At 44.4% G+C, this 21,650-nt stretch overlaps 1 protein-coding gene across 1 annotated transcript in view; it reads right to left on the bottom strand.

Moving 5' to 3' along the window:
- Window positions 1-15,553, bottom strand: part of IGSF5 (immunoglobulin superfamily member 5) — a 40,716-nt gene extending 25,163 nt beyond the window's left edge. The window contains exons 1-5 of the mRNA XM_009640917.1: window positions 15,496-15,553; window positions 7,221-7,541; window positions 5,900-6,208; window positions 995-1,126; window positions 468-492 (exon numbers count right to left, since the gene is read on the bottom strand). Coding sequence (XP_009639212.1) covers window positions 468-492; window positions 995-1,126; window positions 5,900-6,208; window positions 7,221-7,541; window positions 15,496-15,553 — 845 coding nt within the window. The remainder of the gene's footprint in view (window positions 1-467; window positions 493-994; window positions 1,127-5,899; window positions 6,209-7,220; window positions 7,542-15,495) is intronic.
- Between the last annotated feature and the right edge of the window lie 6,097 nt (window positions 15,554-21,650).

Genomic DNA, 21,650 nt, shown 5'->3' with positions numbered 1-21,650 from the left:
CCCAGGACCTCTGCCCCTGCCCTCCCCGGGGCTCCTGCCCCTGCCCCTGCCTTCCCCAGGGTGCCGGGGGGCACAGGCAATCTTTAAGTCTTTGCTTTGCCCGTCAGCTTCAAGTGGGAGCGTATTTTCCCATTTGTAATTTCCATGCCCACTGAACCAGAGAGGTTGCATTTTGCAGGATTTTGATTCTTTTCACCCCGGTTTATCATGGGAATAGTGTTCATGACCCGCTCCGAGCTGCAGCCCTCGCTTTTCACCCCTAAGGCCAGTTCCCCTTCCCTGCACACCGCCTCCCCTTCCCGTGCTGTGCATACAGAATGGGCAAGGTTACACGGGAGGGCAGCACCCACACATCCGGGGGGTGCTGGGCAGTGGGGCGTGGAAACCAGCACATCCTTCTCACCATCCTGCAACAGCCTGAAAGCAGTCAGTAAAAAGGAAAAATTCTCCCACCTCACCCTGCTTACCTTATTTCATTTTGGTATGTAGACCCTGAAAAAGAAGAAGAAGAAAAAAAAAAAAATGCGTTTAAAATGCAGGAAACTAAAATGTGGCCTACTATAGAGCTCCTCTTAGTGTGCACTGTGTTCCTGCTACCACAGGGGCATCTCTCCTCCCTGTTTATAAAATTGTTCAAGGTCCCTATGGAGTACCTCACACAGAAATAGGGAATTGGGCACTGAAGGTATGCTTCAACAAAGAACCTCAGCATAGGAACTAAATGTCATTGAAAGTTAACGTACTCCTGAAAAACGTGGGCCCCTTGTAGTTAAGGGGAATGGCTGACAGTGATCACTTTGGAACCAATTTATAAGAGAAATGGCAAGGTGGAAGTCAGGAGCATCCTAATCAGGTCACGGTTAAGAGCAGGGCCTGTCTGCTCACGCTTTTGCTTGCAGGCCTTCGCACAGCACCAGAGCTGACACAACTAGGAGATTTCTATCTGACTGAAGATACTTTTTAACATATAGACCAGTTGTGAAGGTCCACTTACCTTTCTTCTTTGGGCAGCAGCAGCGTACAACAACCACAATAATAATGATCAGAAGAATAATACCAACAAATGAAAGCACAACTGCAAGTACAATAACCCACGTGCTTCTGTTGTCTTCACTGTAATCGTTTTCTGTTAAATTAAATGGAGAGACATTGTACTATCAGAGCCTCAAAACATCGTCAGAATATTTACCTTTTCTGTGAGAAGCTATTAACTGCTTGATGATTACTTAGCAAGGAGTCTGTGTTTTCCAAAAGACAGATGCTGTATTTATGGATGGTGCCCAAGAATTTAAAATGTTTCCAAATGCAAATTCTTTATTGCAATCATAACTCTTCCTACAGCTACTTTCCTGAAAAACACAGCCTTGCAATCTTCCAACCTAAAGTTTACTTTGTAGCTGTGCTAGGCCTCCCAACACCCTTTCGAGACATTTGGGATTGAGGAGGGGTATTTAGATGTCTATACTGCAGTTATTAAGCGTCTTGCTTAGCTGCTCTTGTCAGTGGAGAGAAAACAGGTATTCTGGGTTACAATTCATTTGGCCAAATGTGTATATGTGTCCCTTTGGGTAAGATGAACAGCTCTGAAGGTGCGTCCATTTCTCCCCACAGACCACAGCGATAGTCTTAGGTGGCTGGTACAGGTGGAGATCTCTAGCCTGCACATACGATTTTCTGATTAATCTCATCTTGGGATCTCTCTCACAGATTTCAACGGGTGTTTGATTTTGGGACAGACTTGCTAGGGCATCGGTTACTCTCTTAAAGAGCAACAAAGAGCAAAACCTGTAAAGAGTAGCACCGTTTGGGAATATGCAGCTACTAACCCATCCTCACTGCTGACGTTCTCATGCCATTAACTTATTCCTTTGTCTTTGCTGTAATCTACAGAGTTACATGAGGTGATTTCAAGATAATTCAGTATCTTGCTGAAATCTTGGTTACTATGACCAGTTTTCCTACAGAGCTCCCAAATGCATAGAATTTTAAAACCACCCTGTATTTCTCACGCAGCTGGACGCACGAGGAAGTTGTCAGTTCTGGTTGTCACATCATCCTGCCCTTTGGTTTTGACCAAATATGTCAGAAGCATCTCTAATATGCCTACCCTTTGAAAAGTCATTTTGGCAGCTGTTTAGAAAGAAACTTCCAATCCAAATTACAGGTACGAGACACATCCAAACTTGACAAAACCCATTCTGTTGCACTGGGTTTATGATTGTCATTTCCTCATTAGAGGTCCCAGTTAACGACTGCATGGCCACATCATTTAGCTGACAGCCTCTGGAAAGGGTACCGCAGCCACGCAGGTGACTGGTAGCTGTGCAGTGTCAGGGTTGTGCCCCTTTTGTGTGAAACAGAGTATCTGCTGGTTTGCCTATGGCAGAGAATAAAGAAGTAAATCCTTTCTTGCTACAAATTTGCCTGGGGTTTCACACTGCAAAGATACAGGACCAGAGCCTCCTATCAAGTCTGTTAGGACTCTACATTCTCCAAAGCTCAGGTCATTATGATTAAGTAATTTGTTCCAGTCTTCCCTAATCCTAACGCTCAATCAGCATGTTTTGAATTTCTTCTGACTATTAGAGAAAACAAGCACTCAGTAACCTGCAAACTAGTAATTATTTCTGTAGGCTGTAATCAGTTGTGATTACAATTGATGATAAACTTGTTCATGATATTTTTATCTAGAAGTACTGCAGCAAATATCTGTATTTTTTCCTATTTTGTTCCATAAAGCATGCCACGGGGATTTCAAGATGCCTAAAACACAGAACACAGCTATTCAGCTACAGGGGAAAGCTTAACCTCAGTGAGAAGGGAGGAGCTAAGCACACCTGCACTGGCCCGTACCTCCAGGCTGGCTGCTACATGAAGGTATTTCGCTCCCTGTCAGGTTCAGGTTACATGCCAAAAGAGGATCCACAGAGCTGAAGCAAGAAGGACAGGCTACAACACAAACACTCCCAGCACTTCAGCACTACAGTTTCTCCACAATTTTGGAGGATCCAGAAAGAAAATGGAGCTGTGACCAGAAGGTATGGATGCAGGAGCTGCCGGCTCAACGCGCAGGTAGGGGTGCAAGAGAGGGACACTAAAGCATGAGGGCATTAAATCCCTTTTAGCCCCATTAGTAAATCTACACCAGGTTACACGAGGTGCTCAGTGTGGATGGAGCCACTCCTCATTCTATAGGGACCATCCTTTGCTGCTGTCCTGACCTCTACCTCCTCCCAAAGCTGTCCAAAAATGTACTTGGGCAAAGTATTTGCAGAAAAGGGGGTTTTCCCTGGCACATGCTGGTGACCAAGGAGATGTGAGAGACTGGAGAAAGTTGTACATCACTTCTTGGACACTTTGGAGCTTTCTGGCTAACTTGAAAAGCAAAAGCAGATGAGGCTCAGGGCAATTCCCTATCTTCATCTTCTGCAGGCTGGCTGAAGAGGGCTCAGATTTTTGGATGCAGTTCTTGTGAATGGACAGCTGTTGCTTGTGAGGAACATGGAGGAATTCAATTCCTCAAGCTTTTAAGTGAAGGCTGAAATTGATATTACAGTAGTTGTGGGAAGGACTGCTTAGATGTTTGAAGCTAGTGGTATTCTTTCCTGACAACACCCAGCTAAGGCTGAATCTGTTTATGAAAAGTCAGACAAGCTCTGAGATTTCAAGTGTGATATATACATTATATACCTTCCTCTGTTGTAAACACCGTGTCTTTATTTCATTCTAATAACTTAAAGACTTCGTGTTCTCATACCCTGACAGATTTTGAGTGTCTGCTGCTGCACAATGATTTTTCCAAAGAGAAATGAATGATGGTCCTATACAATCACTAATTATACACTAATTGTGCTCCATGACATCTGTTTTTCTCCTCTTCTGATTTACAGTGAGTAGCTATGGAAACTGAGGGAGGATACCTCAGTACTTCACAAATGAGTAGGCAGGGGAATTTATTAATTTCCTCAGGAAAGTTCTATTTTGCTTAGTCAGTAATTAGGAGCAATCTGACTACAAAAAAAGTCATATTAAGAATGGTGAAATGACCTTTTTCAACTGCGTTGCAAGGCAAGTACTTCTGAAAAAGGCTTGCTAATAATGACTCATACTTAAAATAAAAGGTACAGTTACTCAACCTCCTCAGTTGTTTATATGTCGAAACTTCTATACCAAACCCCTCATCAATCCGCTTTTGTACATCTCTGTTCACCTATTACAGAAGAAGAATCAGTTCATCAAGAGAAGCTGTCAGCATAATTACAGAAGTTCACAACGCTCACCACATCATGAAAAGAAACACAGATTTGAGACCCCGCTCTGTACAGAAGACAGCCAGGGATACATAGGCCCACTACAAAAAAAAAACCCTCCATATAATCTATCAATTTCCCATACCACAGGATAAGACTAACGAAAGGGATGTCAGTGTAGGATGGACTATGTCACCATAGGTGGCAGTGTACCTATATCCAGCAACCTCAGCTCCCTGCCATGCAATTAGTGCTTCAAGTTTAGTTTGTCCTGAGACTCTTCTACTCCTCTACCTTACAGTTGAGACACTTGACTGGTCCCAACAGACAAATTGTCTGGTATTGTCTCCCTTGTCTGCATTAAACACTGCTAACACACAGGGAGATAATTCCTCTTACTTCTCTTATTGTGTAAGAGTTTGGAAAAGTAAAACATTTTTCATAGGTTTCTGTTAGATTATGAGATGGATCTGTAGCGATAGTCCCACTTGTTTTGTTCCACGCTGGCAGCACAGGTCAGATAAAATCACACTGTTAACGATAAACCTCCTAATACTGCGAATGTATTAAATTATGGAATTTATTTTTATAATAAATATAAAAAATACTGTAAACATTAGTGGAAATATTTAGGGTTATCAAAGATCTAACTGTTCTTGAGAGATTTGCTCAACTTCCGTGCTTGGATTAAAGTGACCTTGAATTTCCTTAAATAAAAGGCAATAAAAAGCAACCAAATGCACTATCCAAAGAATCCCACATATGTTGCTGCAGGACAAATTTTACCTTCCTCTGTAATGTGAAAAAGACCGTGCCAGGGAGAGGAAAGCAGGCCTAGTGGCTGTTTGATCTAAGCAGAGATTGGGATAAAGCCCATGATATGCAGCTTCTCTTGACGCCCTGATTCTTGCTCTGTAACAAGTGAATACACTACATACAAAGATGTTTTTGTAGTAGATTGATGATAGGTATGTGGTATAGAAGTTCCTACATATAAATGCTACCATCTACGATCAGGTGCCAGCCTCAGTGCAGCCCTGGGGATGTTACCACCATACTACAACCGCTCCATCACATCTGATTTCAGGTCATATGGAGAACTTCATATTTGCGTCTGAAATGCTAGTACGGAATCTATTCTGGGTTGTCTATGAAAACTGGGAGTAAAATCCAGGAGTTTTTCTTCCAAGTCAGTGGTAAAACTGGTATTGAATATTATGGAGAACAATTTCACCCGAGGGTTTCTCTTTGAGTAAATGAGGTCTAACAAATTATGTTCATATGGCAGGCAAGGCCTAATGAATTATAACTAACATATAAATTCATTAGATGTTTACTTGGTCAAGGAGCAAAGGCCAGTTTTCTTAGCAGTGAATCCACAGTCGGAGTCAGTGGCAGGTGTACTGCTCCGTTTGTCTTCCTCAGTCCTAAGCTGGACTTTGTGGTTCATTAGACTTGTACCAGTCTTCTCACAGATGTGAATTCAACCCTACCTATGTATCACGTTGTGACTACTGGGTCTTAATTCTATCACCTTTGCACTCCTCATAGTATTTCATTTGCAAATAAAAGACTTTTCCAAATTAAGCAAAGCAAAACAAAAAGCACAGTTCTGAGAAAATGGCAAAGTACAACAAACATTCACTTACCTATAGTAGAGTTGACAAAAATAACAGTTACAGTTGCATTCTGAGGGTTAGGGAGTGCTTCTATGTTGGCTAAACAAGTCAAAATCTCAGTGTCCGTCAGAGTCAAAGTTAGGATGCTCAGGGCATTTTGGAGGTCATTAGATCCTTGACTTTGCCGGGTAACATACCTCGACTTATCAATGAAAGAGTCATTTGTCATCCAGGTAATGTCTGGAGCTGGAGCCCATCCTAAGGCTTCACAAACAATTTCAATTGTTTCGTTCTCTTTTACTGTTAAGGTGTTATTTTTGATGAATAAAGATCCATTAACTGTAGGAGGGAAAAGATGTTTTGTTCCTTCAGAATACTTGGCTGCATTGCTTTCCTGCTAATAGTTTTAAATCTTACCTTGCTACTCAGAATTAGCTATCCCTTGAGATATGAATTTAAAAACACAGATACACCATATGCATGATATAAACATGCAGATATTGGAACTTCATGGGCACATTTTCCAGTATGTCTAAAGCACAAGTCTTGGCTTTCAGTACCTTTCCAATAAAAAGCAGGAAATTGTACTTTCTAGCCACCCTGATATATTTCCAGCTGAAGGACAACATAATGAAATAACAGTGTTTCTCTCTACATTTTAAGTATACTTGCATTTTATCAAGGAAGATATACGGGTAGATGATGAGAAGTTCTTATTTCATGAAGCGTCCCTTTGAAAAACGCATAGTGCCTGGCGGTTAGATCTTGCTTTACTGGCTGCACTCTGTCACTACTGATGCTTCAGAGAGGGGGAAGAGGTCTCATACGAAGGGGCTTGACGCACAGGAACTTTTTGTTCCTTGGAAATGGTAGCTTGCAGCAGCAATCATATTATGAAGAGTATTGCCTTGAGTCTCAAGGGCTTTATTTCTACACGCTCTTAAATCAAACTCAAATAAGCTGGATACAGACTGACTCCTGAGTCAGAAATCAGGAGGGAGGTCTGCCCTAAAGACAGCAGAAGGTTCATGTGCAAAGGTGTGCATATGGGGTAATCCATGCTGTTTCTATCCAAAAGATCATTTTTGACGACCGCTGGTGGGCCTGATACAGCCTTCAGGCACTTAAATGAAATCCAGTAAAGAATAAGAGATGTAACAGTAAAAAACAAGGGCAGTTCAAACCTTTGTTAATGGCACTCTGAAACCTGCTTTGACAGTAAAATTAAGACAAGGAGGACAGGAGGCAAAGGATGGTAAATGAGAGCACGTACTCCTTTGCAGGCAATCCATCAGAGGATTCCTTTAAGTGTGATATAATAAAATAGCTTTCTATCAATGGCTATACGCACCTTGAACAGAAAGAAATGCAAAGCTGCTCTCACTAAGTTGCTGGATGCTGCATTCAATTTTTCCAGAGTCACTCAGCCGTGTGTTGTGGACGATCAGCTCTGAGGTAAACGCATTGCTACTGGTATAATTTTGAGTGGTGAAGCGGTCTGTCGTTTCAATAGGTCCTTGGGAACTGAGGACAGTGAGGACAGGATTTCCATTGGACAGCCAAATGAGAATTACCCATCCTACTGACAGAGTGCAATTAAAGCGGGCTTCTGAACCAGCAAGGACTGTTGCATTAGTAGGGCCGCTTATAATTGAGTAACAAAAGCCAAGACCTGGAAGGAAGAAAAAAACACAGCCTGTAAATACATATACAACACTGCTGCCAAAGGCTTTTGACTTAATTTTTACCTCCAGCAATTTAAGGCTAAAAAGCCAGGTGCCCTGGTTCAAATGGCATTATTCACCAGGAGCACTGGGGTATTAAGCACTTAGTCGTGTATCAGGATGGGCTTTTGATTCAGCTGATCTGGCATTTCACCTCTGACAGTTGTCAGTACCTGATGCTTTCAGGAAGAGATTATTGTCTCATTTTCCATAATGCCTGTCAGTAAGTAGTTAAAAGATATGTATAGTGAATTGAAATTGCAACTGAATAATGTTATTCCCACAGCAGTAAACAGTGGTCAAATGCTACGTTGTTATGATGGATCCCCAAGCCAATCATTACAAATGCAAGAAGTGCAGGTTTATATAGATTAAAAGACCTTAACCGGTTCAAACATGGAGATGTAAAACCTAATCTTTCAGCACCAGCTTAGATTGAATGGGGTTTTTTAAAGATGTATTTGATTTTTGGTCTCTCCTCCTCCTACTCCAATATCACCTTGCTTTGTCTTTTCAGTGATTCACCAAAAAGCTTACTTAACATTTTGCTGAAAGAAAAAAGTTCCATTTTTACATAGGAAAATATATGAGTTCTCTAGACTTTAAATAAAGGAGTAGGTAAATGGTCCCTTTTCCATACCTCAGGTTGCCACTGATTTTTTGCAGCCCCAGCATATATCCTTCTATGCTCTTTCCCCTATTCATCTGCCTCCTCCCTTGGTCCTCATGCATGCATCCCATACATCCTTCCCCACCTTCTCAGGCCTTCTGTTAGCCAGAGCTGCTGTAATTCACGAGTTTTTCTCCTTAAGAGGTTAGTATGAACTTTGGCTACTATTTTTCAGAACTGAAAGCTCATTTCTAATGAAGGCATTCTGTTTTCCTTTCCTTCTCAACATAGCCGGAGCCTCCCATCGCCCTCAGAGGAATGAATGTGCAGCTGTTGCCCAGGCAGATGGTGGATCCCCTGCGTGTGGGAAGGCAGAGGCACTTGCTTCTACCGAGCAGAAAGTGGAGGAAGGATGAAGGCAGAGCAGCTGTGACTTCAGTCCCTGAAATAGCTGGGGGAAATGGGTGCAGGTTTGAAGGCGGGGAAATCTTAAAGTATTTCTGAGAGACAGAACATCATATACCCTAGTCTTCTTGAGGGACAAAACTTCAAACTGGAAGAACAACACAGATTATTTGGCTGATGTCTTAGGGAATGGGACTTGAGAGAGCAGTGTTGTGTGAAATTAGGAACCTGCTTCTCTGGGTCTTTGTTCTTTGTGAATCCCTTCGGATTTTGGCTGAGTTCCCCAGAGCATGCTATGTCCATGAGCAGTAGAGCAAAGGCAGAGGTACAACTGATGCCTTTCAAGGAGCAGTAGTTGACCAAATGGCCAGAATAATTCAGGTTGGAAGCAACCTCAGAAGGTCTCCAATTCAGCCCCCCTGATAAAGTAGGATCGGTTCTGAGGTCAGACCTGGTTGCTCACAGCTTTATCCAGTTAGGGCTTGAAAACCTCCAAGGATGGAGACAGTACAGCTTCTCTGGGCAACCTGCTCCACTGTCTGACTGTCCTCACAGGGAAAAAGCTTTCCTTTTGTCCACTCTGAACCTCTTCTGTTTCGACATATTCCTGTTGTCTCTTGTCCTCCTGCCATTCACCATTGTGGAGAGCCTGGCTCCATTTTCTTGACAACCTCCTTGCAGGTATTGGCAGGCTGCCATTAGAGACCTTGCTGCTGTCTCTTCTTCCGGCTGAACAAGGTCTGCTCCTCCAGCTCACAGAGCAAGCGCTCCAGCCCATCACCATCTTGATGGCCCTCTGCTGTACTCGCTCCAGTTTATCAATGTCTTCCTTGTATCGGGGAGCCCAAAATGGTATGTTCTCATAAGCCAGTCACTTTAGTGTGCCACCCACAGCCCTGCTGGTTGCAGGTGGAATGGAGAGGGAGGGAGAGGACTGCCCCTGCAGGCTCTGCCGTCACCGAGGTCCATCGCAGAGGGCTGCCCTGTGCTCTGCACACATCCCACCGGGCACAGCTCTGTCTCATCCCACACAGCTGCTGTTGCCTGACTTCACCTGCCTCTAAGCTTGGGTCTGCTCCTTTTTGGCCCAGTGCCTACCTGAACCTCACTGAGGTGACAGAGTTGCTCTTTGATGGGGATGTTGAAAGGTTTTGGTAGCAAAGGACCTCAGGAAATCTCTAGCCCAACTCTCTGCTCTGAGCAGAGCTAACTTCACAGTTTGGCCACTTGCGCAGGGCCTTGTCGAGTCAATTGTTGAGACTTCACAAGCTCTCTGCAGACCAAGCAGTCCTGCCAGCGAGATCTACCTCACCAGTGAGTTTTTCATCACTTACTGGGAAACACTCATGCTGAAGAAGCACCAGGACTGCCAGTGCTACCCCTAAACAATTCAGGCTGTAGTCTGCATAATTACAGCAATTAGATACTACAGTCCCTAGCAGTCTAATTAAAACCTCGTGTCTGCAAATTTGGCCTAAGCATAAGTCTTCAATTATTTTCCAGGAGAAAGAAAGTCTGAAATGGCCATTACTCCCTTCCTAAGAGTGTTCAGGACAGTGAAGTGATTTTTAAAGATTTCATTCAACCCAGGTTTTGTACATTTTAAGTAGCTTATTTATTAATGGATTCATTATAAATTACTGAAAAATTCATTTTTCATTCAGTCAATAGCTGACCTGAGTAGGGGAGAATATGCTGTATTGTTTCACACAAAAGAGATGCTTGATAGTTGTATAAATGGACACAGAGCCCAATCTCAGTTAGGACGCTGCAACCAGACCCTTGGTGAACACACCCAGGGCATAGGGTCTGTAATCTTATTGCTCCAATGTCAATATAATTTTCTAATTCCCAGCTCACATTCAATCCTAGGCAGTGTATATCTAACCAGGTTTGTGCCAAGAATTGTTCTTTAATATAAATAGCTCCTCTCTTTCCTCCCACCCGCCACATGTATTTACAGACAAGAGCCTTTTCATTCTTTGTTTTGCAGGATTATACAAACCTAGCTCTCCCTGGTTCTTTGTATGATTGACTCTGAGTTCTCTCATGTTTACAAAAACCTTTACGAAAAATTTTCCACCTTCCTGGGTTATGCTATCTCTGCCATGCATCTAACTCTCCAAAGTATATCTCTGTGTGAACAATAAAACATTAAATGAAAAGCAAACTTCACTTCCACTGATAGTTAATAAAGCCAGATAAGATACAGTAAAGCATATTTCTGTTCAACTTAAATGGCTCCCTTTTTCCAGTATCATTTATTCAAAGCTCTTTTAAGACCTGTAGAGGTGAACTGAAATGCTTTAAAACACAAAATAGCTTGACGACGAACTCAGCAATCGAATCTATGTGCATACCTTAATACTTTGCTTTATAAACATTAATCCAACAAAATGACATTTCCTCTCTTTCCTGTTTGTCACTTTCTGAATATTAGGGATTGGCCACATGTCTCTGGATGGCATCATTTACAGAGCTACGGGTTTTCTAATGAACATGCACTGATGAAGTGCAATCTAGTGAGACCATTTGTTGCGTAATATGGCTCTCTTCCCTGATATTCAACATCCAGTTGTCATGATTTCTATTCATAACTTGTATTACCAGGGTTGAGATGCTGTCCTAAGCTCAAATGTGTCTTTGAATTACCTACTTTTTCTTGATTCATATTGCAACCAGCCTTTACAATACTACTCTCTGTACCTCTATGGTGTCTATAACATGTTCATGTGCTGAGTTTTTTGATTTTTACACTTTGAATTCTTCCTGACTGGTAGAAGTGGACATAAACAACTACCATGATGATAGACGCAGCCATGAACAAAATTCCTTAGAGTTAACACCAAAATGCATTTAGTTGCTCATGAAACAGGAGCTGCAGTACTTATCCACACTGTTCCTCGTAACGCAAGCTGATCTCTGAGCATTTGTATTTCTATGCCTGTGCAAACATTTCACTTTCTTAAGGAGCCATAGTTTACCATGGCTCTGAATAAATGATGTGACTTTCAGTGCACTGCTGGCTGTTAATCTATCATTTGCTATGAGAACATGTCTGTGAGTCCCATTGCAGTCTTGAAATTTGTCCCTAAACATGAATAATCAGTGATCATTGGCTCTAAAAGTACATGGCTAATATTGCTCTTGTTTTCTTCAGACAGTCAGGACAGTATAGGCAGGTAGGTATGAGTTATTCCTTCATTTATCTAATATAATAATTTTTTGTCTGTCCATAGGTATGTAGGATCTATATCTTCTTCTGTCAACCGTATCTGCTGGAGCAATAGATGGTCTTTCACTGACTTCCGTGAGCAAGGGAACAAGTCCATGAGCCCTGCATGTGGATCCTATGGGTGGGAAGAGGACTGAGGAGTGGGGCATAGCTCAACCTTGCCTCCACTGAGATCTGTGTAAAGCCCCAGCATGACTCAAAAAGGAGCTTCATGAGCCTCTCCACCTGCTGCCAAAACATTTTGGTGGGTTTATATTTGCCTCTTTATCTTTTTGCTTTTGCTCTCCTGCAATAGCACATGGAGTCCTGAACCAACAGTGTGTTCCATTGTCCAGCCCACGTACAAACACTGATAAAATAACTTGTGTAGGTCAAAGAGGACATTCGTGACAGAAATGGGATCTAAACACAGTTACCTGTGCTTTAAGCCAGTGCTGTAAGTCCTTTTGCTGGGCCTTGCTTCTTGCACTAAGGAAAAAATTTTAGTGCTAGTTTCATTTACATACTACTTAAAAAATCCCTTGCAGATGGATGCTTTTAGACAAATTAAGGCCTCAGGCTAGATTGTCATTGCACTTTACAGGAATTACGTGTTTGGCTCTTAACAGCTGCTTTAACATCTGCTTCCCTACACACAACCAATGAGAAATCCCACCCAGGCAAATACCATCTTTGCAATAGGGAAATGTTAGGCTGTCTTCATGATATTGCATTACCCCTTGATTTCTGAAGAACAAAGCTGAGTTAGGACACCTTCTTTGAGGCACGTCATTAAATGTTTATACAGCAGTGACCAGTGGTGAAGGTTTGCTTAAACTGATAAGTGTCTATGGTATTTTGGTTGCTCAGACCTGCGAACAGCATGCAGAGTATACACCAACTCCTTTATGAGCTGTTTATTCCCTCCTCTGTCACATCACTGGAGGTTTTGAAGAAACAAAAATGCATCGCGTTCCCTGGATGACGCCTGCACTGAGGGAATCTTATTTGCCAAAGAGCTGCCCTTGCCCTTCACCACCAATGTTTTTATTTCCCTGCTTGAACTGACTCTGAAGGACCACTTTTTCATGCTGAAGGTTTCAGCAACAAGGGCATCGAGATGTGGCTACTTTCTTTTCCTTCCCTCCTCTCCTCTGCTGACTCTGTCTTTCCTCTAAGTGACCTATGCGGATCCAGCACAGTGAAGGACAGGATGGACTTAGCCTTTTGTCATAATGATTCCTTTTTTTTCAGCCTCATTATCGTATTTCAAAATAATCTCCCCCTCTGTACCCGTATCACCCTTCCATAAGCCCTGCCTTTTATCCTTCAGTTTTTGTGTTTAGTCTCTGTCTTTCTCCCTTCCTTCTCTGCTATTTCTGTTTGGATTTCTACATTTTTTCCCTCCAGTCTGTTTTAAATTCCTTTTTCTTTTCACTCTTTCTACAGTCTCTTTCTCACCCCACCTTGTCTCTTTTCTTCCCTGCCTGAATGTTGGCCCACTGCTCCAGCAACAGCTCTGCAATAAATCGTTTTGGATTTGGTAAGATTTTTCTTCAGTGCATCTCAAGTTTATTTCAAAAACCAACAAGCCTGAAGCTGAGCTCTTTGGAAACTAAAATTTCCACCCACCTGCACACAGACCTCTCCACAGCCCCCAAATGTGTCTTTCTGTCTCTTCTCTTCCTCACTGTTTGACAGCTGTCCCTTGCAGCCTCTCCTGGCTCTGCTGATGGACTGCTCCTCCTCTCCTGCACTATGCAAAAGGGCACGCCGTGCCCATCCATGGGGATGCTCAAACTGGCTGTGCCATGCAGCCATCTCGGCAGCCCAGCCGTACCAGCCAGCCTCACGACTCCTCATACCCCGAGAGCAGCCATACTTCTCTCAAGAGCAACACTTGACTCCTCACAACACACTTTTTCTCTCTGCTTTGGGGTGTGCTCCCATGGCTGCCCTGCACGCCTGCTACCCCAGTATGGCTTGCAGGTGGGGCGATAAAACACCCACTGCAGGGGTGCTTGACTAAAAGCATTAGTGAAGGGTAATAGAAATCCTCTAAAACACGTAATACTGCTCTGGATGCTTAGGAAGGCAGACAAGAAACAGAACAAATAAAAATTGAGGTTTCCTTATTATAAATTCCTGGTGTCCAAAAATAAGAGACCTGGGGACATCCTGAGCCAATGATTGCATCTGCACCTATGGGTCTACCCTCTGCCATATTCTTTTCTAGCTTTTTTCAGCCTGTTTATAATTTGGCATCCCCCATATCCCGTGACCATGAGCTTTACTATTTAATTACATACTACAAGGAAAAGTACATTCTTTAGTTTGCCTTAAAACTTCTTTCTGATAGTTTTACTGGTTGCCACTAGTTCTTTTTGTTATGAGAAACTATGAATAACCATTTCACCATTCACCTCCATACAATTAATTATTTTAATAAATCTTTACTATTTCTTTTTTTTCACAAGTAGAAAAATATCCCAGTGTAATGAAGGCTGCCTCATAACTTTGATCACCTCTGTTACACTTTATACCTTTTCCAGACCTAATATGTCCCTTTGGAAATGGAAGGGCTAACAAAAAATCCAGTATTCAAGATATAAGCTTTCTGTGGATTTATATAATGCCAGGTTTCATTGTATTTCCCTTGCTGAAGACACTAAGTTGTGAAATTTTCTCTCTTTTCCAGCCAATTACCCTCTTTCCAAAGTATCTGTTCTTTTCCCCCACAAGACATCTTCAGGTAAGTGATGCTTTGCATGGAATGTTTTCTGCACCTTTATTACTTACTCACTGGGGATTGTGACATTTTCTGGCAAATCTTCCTAGTCTCTTTTTGGATTTGGCTGCCCGAAGTAATTCTGCACCACCTGCAAAGTCTGCCACCTCACAGTTCACTCCTCTTCACCAGGTTGTTTAAGAACTTGTTGAATACCACACATCCCTGTGCACCTCCACTGGGAACATCACTCTGCTCAGAAAACTCAACACTTATTCCTGCACTGTGTTTCCTTTCACCAATTATTAAGCCATGACAATACCTTTCCTCTCATCCCACTGCAGCTCCTTCCTTTCAGAGCCTGATAAAACCCCAGCTAGACTATAATAAAAAAAAAATAAATAAAATCAGCCTTGTCTCCGTTACTTAACTAGTCACTTTATATTCACATTTTCTTTAAAGCTCTGCCACCAAGATACCTTTTATCTGAATTCATTTTGAAACTCAGGCATGTGAAACGTAAATTGGAGGCAAACTAGCACAATCATAATTTGCACATATTTCTGGAAGCAAAATCAGCTGCTGATATTGTTTTCTACAGATGCCCCCTCAAAAGCAGTCACAAACAGACAGGAGGAAGATGAGCGCAAGAAGAGGGAGAAATAAATGGGACCTCCCTGCTCACTGGAAGTGAGAAAGGGCAGCCTCCCCATCTCCTCCCCACCCCATCCACTGCTCACTCCTGCAGACTGAAGCCCACTCTAAGCCGTCAGATCATTCAGGCTTGAAATGCAAACTTAACCATTTCAAACAGTTTAAATAATCCCCCTCTGGGATTGACTGCTCAATCTGATATCACCAGTAACTGCCGTTTACACAGCTTTAAAATTAGTTCACACATTTTGTCCACAGTAGCTCATTTCACGGGTTATGAATGTGTCCTACCTGGTAGCGAGGCAGTTAAGATGAGAGGAATTAAAATTAGTTTCTGGAACCCCTCCATTGGAGTATTCTCTCCTGGTCCCTAAGGCAGAAAGCCACCAGCAGTCACTGCATACTTGAGAAGAAGCTGAAGGACAGGACTTATCGAGAAACTCGGTAATGAGCTGCTGCTTTGCGTCCTGTGATAAAACGTGACTTTAGGTGACCTGTATTACCAACAAGGGGAGAAGATTAAATGAGGGAGGGTTTGGAAGGAGAGCAGTATCATTTCTCAAAACAACTGTTTCAAAAGAAGTAGAGGAGCTTTCTTCAGCAGAGAAACCTCCCCCTACAGACCTTGCATCTCTCGCGCCCTTAGTCCCTCCTGGCTATTACAACACTACTGCTTCAGGATTGACTGTGTCAGGGGAGCTCCATCTGCATCATTAAGGTTAATCACAAGCAGCTGGGAAAAATAATTCCGTAAACTGCCCGCAATTGCATCTGTATTGTTGATGCACCGTCCATGCCGCCAGCGTCCTGGCAGACTAATGAACCCTGTGCTCCATCACTTACTGTCATGCAGGGCAACTGCGCAGGGCGTCAGCCGCTCCCCTGGGGCCGGAGGGGAGCAGACCTCCATACGGAGGGGTTGTTACCCCTCCACGGGAAACTGATGCCTCCTGCACCGGGCAGACTTCGGGAGAGGAAGTGAGAATATATCCCAATGCACCGCTACACCCAAAAAAGGTTGTTTTGATGATTTTCTGTGGTTTTTACTCCAAAACTAGGAATCCTATTCATACATTAATGGTCTGAAGTTGTGCCAGGGCAGGTTTAGGTTAGACATTAGAAAAAAATTCTTCACAGAAAGGGTTGTCAGGCACTGGAATGGGCTTCCCAGGGAAGTGGTTTTGTCCCCATCCCCAGAGGTATTTAAAAGCCAGGCAGACAAGGTGCTTAGGGACAGGGTTTAGTGGTGGGATGGCAGGGTTAGGTTAACAGTTGAACTTGATGATCTTAAAGGTCTTTTCCAACCTAAATGATTCTATGATTCTATGACATTTCCAGGCAGAACCTGGTACCATCATTGCTGCGGCAGTCCCATCAGGCCCTCGACGCACAGGGGCCACCATGGCTGGGAGGAACAGCTCCTGCCACCCTGGCCTCTCTGTCCCACCTGCCTTGCGGCAAGGATGAGTAACAACAAATCTCCCACCAGCTCCCCAGACTTAGCACTCGGAAAGGCTGTTACTGCAAAGAGAGTCCCCAGAATTATTTCTCTGAATCTAAAAGTGCCTCTTACACCCTGAAGTAAAACACCACCAGCTCTCCACCGTGGTCAGAGATAAGATGCAGAGCTTGGGTGGGAGCCATCCCCTTACTTCTGCATTTTCTGCTTTTCCAACATTTGTGATTCACTTGTGTGATATTATTCTCCTCCCCCTCAAAATATGTGGGAGTCTGACTGCGCTTCTTGGTTTACAAACTTAGCTGGGAAATTGAAGCTTGCCTTCATGAAAGGGACGCAGGCCAGAGGATATGGTTTTGTGGCCAGCCCAAATTTCTTGTCAGCAAAGTGGTTTTGATTTCAGAGGTGTTCTTTGTGGCAGCTCTGTGCAATGCAGAAATATTAGTATCACCACAGAGACACCCCAAGTTTCCTGTAGCAAGCATACTTTTTTTAACTTCCCTTTTACTAAAACCAAAACCACACCAAGGCACAAAACACAAAAGCCCTGGCCCAGCTGTTTTGATGCCCTTAAGCAAGCAGTTCTTTTCGCAGTTTTGTTCAACGACCCTACATTAATTCCCAGCAGGGCTTTTGTGAAAGCAGTGGTGTTGGGATGGCACTGGGGTGGCTGGCAGTGCCCCTCACGGGGTGCCTGTGTGGGAGGAATGTCCTGCGCCCAGAACTTCCTTGCCCACTGCACCGCTGCAACCAATAAAAACCATTTTTGGCTGTCTTTCCAAACATGTTCAGCTGCAGCATCCAGCTATGCTGGAGCTCTGTTCACTGCTTGGTGCTTTAAGCAGGGGGTCTCACTGGATTTACTGCAGCGGTTTCAACCTGACTGGCTCAGCTGGCAGCTTGGTCCCCATTTTCCTGTTTTGCAAGTTTTCAGTTTACCTTGTTAACTTAAGGGATGGCCCTGTCAACTAATCAACATTTTAAGCTGAACCTATGGGCTGATTTCTTCAACAGTGTGTTGGGAGGGGGCCTAGTTTGTAGGCTGGTTTGGGTTTTCCCAGTGCGTTTTGAAAGGTTTTAGGTTTTTTTCTCATTTCCACATTTCATGTGCTGAGGACTCCCCAGCAGGCAGCCTGGAGTGGGAGGGTCACCATGCATAGCTTGGGGGGATTTCTCCTTGCTCTGTCACTGTGATAGCTCTCAGCATGTACACAAATCAGACAGCAGTTTTTAAGATTTAGCATTATCTGCCATATGAAGCGAAACAGCCCAAGTAAAGCACCAGGAAACAAATCCAAAAGTCAGGGCTGTGCCCTTTTCCAGGAAGCTGTGATCCCAGGCAGGATCTTCAGGCCTGGAGAGGACCCTGCCGGTGGGGGCAGCAGCCTTCATACCTCCAGCTACAAATCCAGCTGTACCAATGCAAACTGAGCCGATAAAAGTTTTATGGAGAAGAATAAACTTGCTAGAATCTTATGCCCAAACTCAGGCCAAAATCGGTAAATAGCTTGGGGTGAAGTAAAGCAAGACGGGAAAGGAAGGGATCTATAACATTTTGCTTTACTTCGTTTCAAAATGGACTTTCAAAGGCCAGGAAATATTACCCAATCCCCAGATGAAACAGGATATTTTGGCTGATGATGAATTAATACCTGGGGTTTGGCCCGAGCTGCTTTTCACCTTCTCTGCAGGTGCACAGGGCAACTTGGATCACCAGCGCTGCCATGCATGGCTCTGAGCCTACTCCTTCCCGTGCCTGCGCCAAAGGCAAGGGGATAATATCCATAATATTGCCCTAAAGAAGCAGCAGCTGGATCCAGCCTGGCACAGAGCAGGGCTCAGATTCTTTGGGCACCCCATGGTGTGGGGGGGACACCCACCCCCAAGGCCGGGGAGCTCAGCAGGAGACGAGGTTCGCGAAACGCCCCTGCTCACCGCACTGCCGCCAGCCCAGGGCAGGCTTCCCCGCTAGGGCAGGAGCAGGGGAGAGGGTTAAATTATCTTTCAGCCGCCAGCCTCTTCTGCTGGGAAGCAAATAATGGCCGCGCCCCGGGGGAAGCCTCCCTCAGGCAGCGGGGCCGTCTGCCCGAGGCGCCGTGGGGAAGGAACGCCGAACTCTGCTGCCTCTCAGCTGCTGGGCCCCGGGGCAGGCACCCGCCCTGACATTGTCCCCACAGTAAGGTGAGGTAAGGACTGCCTCTCCCCTTCCCCCCGCCCAAATACGCCTATCGCTGTGTTTAATATTTAACTGGTCCTGCAGGAGGAGGTAAGGCACGGCCGATGACACACACACACGCACGCAGGAGCAAACTTCATGCCCTCCCGACCCGAGAAGCTGGATGGGCGCTGCCGCCTGACGTCTCGGCGGAGGACAGCCGCGCCACCTTGCTGGGATGTGACAGGAGGCGCAGGATTTATCTTCCCCGGTTTATAACTGGGCAGGTGAGCGTGTCGGTGCTGGGGCCCACCCCGCGGTTACAGCGCTGCAGGCAACATGGCAGGGAGCAGAAGCGCTCGCCTGTGGGCTCTGCGCCGGCTGTGCCCTCACCAACAGGCACCGTCACCCTCAGCCGGGGGTTTTGGGGTCCGCGGGCAGCCCCTGGCAGGGTGAGAGGCTGAGCCAGGGCCCAGGTCCGTCCAGGGGGTCCAGTCAGGAGCTGAAGGAGACAGGGCCGGGGACAGGGCTGGAGACAAGGCCACGACATGGCGCCAAGGGGCCCACCCGGGGGACAGGGCCAGAAGCAGGGACAGGGCAGGCTGAGGCGTCGCTGGGGCAGGGGCTGACGGACCCAGGGTGCTGATGTGGGGCCATGGGCCATGGGCAGGGTGGGGGAGCCCCAGGGGGCTGCTGAGGGAGGGTCAGGCCCACTGGTGCCCTCGGGGCCCTCGCAAAATGGGCCCTTACTGTGAAGTGCAACTTTATAGGCAGCTGGTGAGAAAACTGAATTGGTTTTCTGTCTTTTAATGAAAAACACAGTCCCCAAGTGGGTTTTTTTCACTTTTTTTATTTTCATATTCCTTTCCTCATTTTAGTTTTTATTTTGGGGAATTTTTTTATGTTGCATCAGGAAAATGTTCATCATATAATTTCATTTAATTCTGAAATATTTTGTGTTTGTTTGTTCAGTTAAATCACACCTTTTCCTGCCACTTTGACAATTGTGTGTGTTCACCAAAGCTGCCATATGCCTCATGAGAGATGCTCTTTCAATGGCTGCAGCCTTTGTCTTCCTCTGAGAGCTGAACAGCATCCTTCGCACTACGCCATCGTTGGTCAGTGAGTTGAGCTCATGTGACACATCAGGAGATTTTTACGATGAGTCCAGCTGCCAGGAAGCTTAAAACATAAAGAAGGGACACGTGACTTTCCTGAACTGTATTACTAGTAAGCACGGTAACAGTTCTAGCAAGTAGAAATTAATGCCACACTGACTCAAAATGAAAAGGTTCAGTTCAGCAAAGGGAAATGAAACAGTCTGGTGAATTTGGATCAATTTCAAAAATTAAATTTCAAAAACTTTGCTTTATTAGAAAAAAAAATCACCCCCTGACTTGTAAGAAAAAAAAAAAAAGGTATGAAGTCTTCAGGACCTTTTTTGACTGGTTGTAATCTTTTCTTTTTGCTTCCTTGCTTTTCCAAGCACCTCTTTTTTTTTTTTTTTTTTAAATCTAAAATCTCACACTCTGGTTCAACCAACAGCCCTGCTTTCACAACAGTATTCTTGAAATACCTTCTATGTATAGTTTGATTTCCATCCAAATAAAGCTAGTGGAAGAAAAGGGAAAACACGTAATAAGCAGATTCCATTTCTGGTTGTCCAAGTAGGAAAAGTGAAGAAAGTTAAAATGGATTGACTGTTTTTTCAGCTTGATATAGTAAAGATAACTCTCCATGAAAATGCTTTGGAAATGATAATAACTGCTTTTTAAACTTTTACAAAACTATCATTTGACACTACCGAGAAGAGGTTGGCTCTGTCATCTTTGTAATTGCTCTTCAGGTAGATTTAAGCTTAATTTAAGATCACCCCTTAACCTCTTCTCTGCCTGGCTAAAGCTTTGCTCTCTCAGCATCTCCTCACTGGTGCTGTGTTCTAGACCCTTGTCCACTTGATGTGCTGCCACTGGACCCTCTCTAGCTTCTCTGCATCCATCTTGAACTGAGGGGCACAAAACCGTACACAGGTTTCTAGATGTGTCTAAGTAGAGGACAATAATAGTTTCTCTGAATTAGCTGGAGACATACTCTGAACGTGACCTAGTATATGGTTTGCCATCCTTGCGGTGAGAAGGCATTGTTGGCTTGCATTTACCCTGGTGTTCATTTCACCCAGGTCTCTAGACATTTTCTCAAGAAATCAAGATTTCTACCCACTGTCACTTAGGTGGTACCACTGCAGACTCTACCTCAAGGTTGTTGCATCTGATGTGCAGAACTTTGTGCTTCTTCATGCTGAATTTCAAGATGTTTCTGTTGGCCCAGTCCTCAAGCTGTCCCCTGCTGTCCCTTTGTCCTGTTGCTGCACCTGTGCTGCTACAGCTGTTGTTATAACACCAGCTAATCACAGGCTGATCAGCTATCACTTTACCACGCTGCAGTCTGTCATGGTCTGTGGATTAGCCACATCCTTAAACGTGCACGCACGTAAAGATGCATACACCACCCTGCTGGCCCCAGTCGCAGGCATTTCATTCCCATACCCTCAATGTAGAAGGTTGAAGCCCACAGCAGGAACTGGGTGCATTGTGGCATAGAGCACCCACCGTGTTTATGTCCTGCTCTGGATCTGACCCCAGTGGGAGTCATCAGGAAAGCACCTGTCACCTCCACCCACACGCTCGCTGGCTTGGCTTCATCAGCTGAAATCCTCCTGGGTGAATCTGGTGCACAGTGACTGGATCCAAATGTCCTTTGTTTTCCCTGGGCTGCTTAGGCAACCAGCACATGTATTAATATTTTATTAATTATTTCTCACTGCCCTTGTAA

Source organism: Egretta garzetta, unplaced genomic scaffold, assembly GCF_000687185.1.
Source record: "Egretta garzetta isolate BGI_Z169 unplaced genomic scaffold, ASM68718v1 scaffold45, whole genome shotgun sequence".
NCBI classification, from domain to species: domain Eukaryota; kingdom Metazoa; phylum Chordata; class Aves; order Pelecaniformes; family Ardeidae; genus Egretta; species Egretta garzetta.
Note: the sequence above shows the minus strand (reverse complement) of the source record. Positions and strands in the feature narration are given on the sequence as shown.